The sequence below is a fragment of the Chrysochloris asiatica genome, unplaced genomic scaffold (assembly GCF_000296735.1).
Source record: "Chrysochloris asiatica unplaced genomic scaffold, ChrAsi1.0 scaffold00200, whole genome shotgun sequence".
In the NCBI taxonomy this organism is placed as follows: Eukaryota; Metazoa; Chordata; class Mammalia; order Afrosoricida; family Chrysochloridae; genus Chrysochloris; species Chrysochloris asiatica.
The window spans coordinates 3,039,786-3,043,872 of NW_006408718.1; the positions used below are offsets into that span (position 1 = coordinate 3,039,786).

The 4,087-nt window shown below is 46.7% G+C and overlaps 1 protein-coding gene across 1 annotated transcript in view; it reads right to left on the reverse strand.

Moving 5' to 3' along the window:
• Window positions 1-4,087, reverse strand: part of FAM184B (family with sequence similarity 184, member B) — a 146,711-nt gene that overhangs the window by 26,056 nt on the left and 116,568 nt on the right. The window contains exons 9-10 of the mRNA XM_006872494.1: window positions 3,318-3,447; window positions 490-702 (exon numbers count right to left, since the gene is read on the reverse strand). Of these exons, the coding sequence (XP_006872556.1) occupies window positions 490-702; window positions 3,318-3,447 (343 nt within the window). The remainder of the gene's footprint in view (window positions 1-489; window positions 703-3,317; window positions 3,448-4,087) is intronic.

The following is a 4,087-nucleotide window of genomic DNA, read 5'->3' on the forward strand; positions in this document are numbered from 1 at the left end:
GCCCACTTTGTTGTGTTTTGTTATGGTTGTTGTTAACCAGCACCAAGCCAGCCCCTGACTCACGCACACTGGAAGGAGCCCCTGTGCCGTCCACATGAAGGGTTTTCATTCATTGATTTTCATAAGTAGATCGCCAGCCCTTTCTTCCTAGTCTTTGTGTGCAAGCTCCGCTGAAACTTGTTCAGTATCATGTTGTAAAGTGCTCACAGAGGCAGTTCCAACTCATAGTGACCCAGTCAGTGTAGGGTCTCCAAGGAACAGATGGTGAATTTGAATCTCTGACCTTACTGTTTGAATCGACCTTGCGGTCCGGTGCTTATCCTACAGCGCCACACGCAAACCTCCACTGATAGGTGAGCAGCAGTTAGCTGTGCACGAGGTGCATTGGCCGGGAACCGAACCCAGGTCTCTGAGAGGAAGGGGAGAATTCTGGCACTGAGTCACCCACGGCAACCCTGGTACCCTAGAACACTGACTCATCGTCCTTACCTTGAGTTCTTGGTTTTTGGCCTTCTCCAGCACCCTTAGGGCTCGCTGGTGGGATGCCTCCAGCTGGGCCTTCAGGTTCTGGCTCTGCTGAGCGCTCTCTCCCAGCTCGCGCTGCAGCCTCTCCCTTTCGTGCTCAGAGAGCTGTCGGAGCTCCTGCAGGTCCTGGCGGTAAGAGCTGGTGCACTGCTCCAGAATCTGCTGCAGCTGCGAGACCTGCAACCAGGGTGCACCCTCAGGCCGCACGCTCACGCCGCCAGGGGTCAGTGTGGCGCCGTAGGATAAGCGCGGGACCGCAAGGACAAAGCGGGAGGTTCAAACCCATCAGCCACTCCTGGAAACCCTATACAGGGTCGCTGAGTTGGAACCTACTCCATGACACTTAACAACAACAACCTTTCTAAAGGACACCCCACCGGCAGATGGCAAGCTCACAAACTTGAAGAACCTGGGAAAAGGCTCAGTGTCGGGACCAAGTACCTAACAAGGCAGGTTAGCATTAGCTTTACGAATCTGTAGTGGGCAGAGTCACCTGCCTTTCACCTCACTGGCAACTGCTCACTACAGGTTTATTCGTAAGTAAGCACTAGACTGCTGCAGATCAAACCTACCTGCTTCTCCACAAGCCTCGGAAATTCTCTACTGGGTCTCTATGAAGTAGAACCGAATCGAAGGTAGTCGGTTTGTTTTTATTCTGGTTTAAGCATACCTAAGCATGTGCTCACCTTGCTGGCTGGGTACGCCATCGCTGTCAGGGATTTTAAATGTGAAAAAAGGCTTTGATTCTGTGGGAAGGTGTTGTGGTGTTGGGAGAGAGATGCCAGCCCACTTAAAGTCAGGCTTTGCTGAAAAATGTGAACTTGTTCACTACAGATTAGTAAGTAAGCACAAGTAAACCCGTGCTTATCTTGCTTTTTGGGCAATATGGCACTTGCTCTGTGGTGTTGCTAGGGAGGGTGTTACCAGTGTGGTGGCTCATGGTTCCATCTCCTCTGGCCCTGTGGACCTTCTCAAGTACAAGACCGGGCAGAATCCTTACTAATGTTATTATCAACTTTCGGCATACAATAATATGTGATACATAGAGTAGTAAAATGCCTAAATATGACATTTCTCGGATTATACGATCACTAACAATGAAACTTGTAAAATCTCACTACATTTCCATTGACTTACAACGTTATTAGTCACAACATTATTAATAACTGAATAGAAGACTTGTTTTGACTTTTCTCCTTCTTTTCCTTTAAGTACTGCACTTCATTCTCAAAAAAATTATTCATATAGGTTCACAAATAGTACTTACCACAATACTGTAGCTAAAACACAAGAAAATTAGACAAAATCAGTACCTATAAAAACACGGGTGGCAATGAAAACAGCACTGGGTGCTTTGTTGAATAAGCAGACAAAATCATAGGATTTCATAAATGACAGCTCTGACCAGAACATGTTAGAAGATTCAAAGAATATATTAGAATAGAGTTTCAGCCTTGTAGGTATACTGATACATGTAATCTGTGCTTATGAAAAGTGTTTTTGTTGTTATATCTAATGATAGGGATATTTTTATAAAATAAATAAATAAATTTCTGCTGAAACTGCAAAAAATTTAGTAGACAAAAAATTTAGTCACAGTGTCACTGATGTGGTCTGCACCCCTCTCCCCGGTCCTCCTAGTGATGCCACTGGATGGGCTGAGGCTCTGGGGCATCTCAGCTAGAGTCATCAACATTAGATAAGAGAAGAAGACAGTCTGGGACATAAACCTTCCAAGAGAAATTATAAAGACTATCATACCTTCCAGAGAGCCACATGAAGCCTTCCTCACCTCCTTCAGGTGCTAACTCCAGCCCCACATTTTTCTGGAAGCTTTGCCTGACAACTCTAACTTAGTCCTACACTTTACTCCCCCATTAGTAGCCCCCCAGTCTCCCTTACCACCCTCTGCCTTTTGTTTGCTTTTCTGCCCTTATCACTTCCTAATAGTCTATGGAATTTATTTACCGCTTGTGTCTAGTACCTATGGTGGAGTCCTGGTGTGGCGCTGTGGGTTAATGCACTGGGTTGCAAAGGTGGTTTGAACTACAAGGTCAGGAATTCCAGTTTACCAGCTATCCTTTGAAAACCCTGTACTATGGTTTCCTATAAGTGTACTGTGGGTCGCTATGAGTTGGAACTGACTCGATGGCACTTAATAACAACAGTACCTATTGTTGGTTCTGATCTCTTCAACTAAAATAGGTTGTTCTTAGCTGCCATTGAGTTTACGCCTAACTCATGGCGATCCATTGTACAGCAGGATCAGACCCTTGCGATCTACAGGGTTTCCAGGACGGAGTTTTGGGAAGTACCTCTCCAGAACTTTCTTACTACCCATCTTAGTCTGGAAGCTCTGCTGAAACCCATTTAGCATCATAGCAACATGCATGCCTCCACTGGCAGACTGGTGGGTGGTGGTGGCTCCACTTGAGGTACACTGGTTGGAAACTGAACCCTGGTTTCCCAGGATTCTACTATGGAACCATCACTGTCCACTGTTAAAATATAAGCACCTACGATGCAAGAATTTGTTCTATTTGGTTCATGCATATACCCCAAACATCTGGGAAAGTTCCTGGCTCATAGTAGGTGCTCAATGAACCACAGAAGGTGTTGGGAGAACGAATAAAACAAACAAGAATTCCACTTTGCCCTGGATCTGGAATGTTCTCCCAGCTTGTATGTGGATCAGGGCCCCCTGTGTCTCCAAAGTTGTACATAAGGACCAGGAGGAAACAAGGTGTCACAAAGTGTCTTGACTCCCCCACCTCTCCCAGGGGTCCTCCTACCTGGGCTTGTAAACTCGCCTTCTGGCTCTGCCACTCCTTCTGTAGACGCTGGATTTCGTCTGCCTTGTCCTTCAGCAGAGAACCCAGTGGTATTTGTGGATCAGCTCCCTCGGGCTGGGACCCTTTGATCCTATGAAAATATAGGCGCAGAATCACCAGAGATCCAGAGCTAGAAATGATACCACCACCCCATAACACTCCAGCTTTTACAACAGCCCCCCAGCTGAGAGGCGAGCGCTCTGGTAGCAGATGATGGGGTAAGGCACATCGGATGTCACCTGGCATATGTTATACTTGGGATATGATAAAGATGCAGCTAGGACCACTAGCATCTGTTTTAAACCAAAATTAGTTGCTGTTGAACTGATTCCAACTTGGCTCTATGTGTGTCAGAGCATAACTGTACTCCACAGGGTTTTCACAGCTGACTTCCCTGAAGTGGCTGCTGGTGGTGTTTTCCTATTAGTTCTGACTCACAGCGACACTGTGTAGGGTTTCCTAGCCTTTAAATCTTGATGGGAGCAGTCTCGTCTTTCTCCTGTGGAGCAGCTGGAAGTAGATCAACAGAACTTTCTTCTGAGGAGCCGCTGGGTGGATTTGAACTATCAACCTTTTGGCTAGCAGTCAGTTGTGTTAGCGATTAGCACTATCTAGGGACAGGAGCCCTGGTGTGGCGCTGTGGGTTAATGTGCCAGACTGCAAAGCCATTTGAACTGCAAGGTCAGTGGTTCAAGCTCACCAGCTGCTCCTCAGAAACCCTATACAGGGTC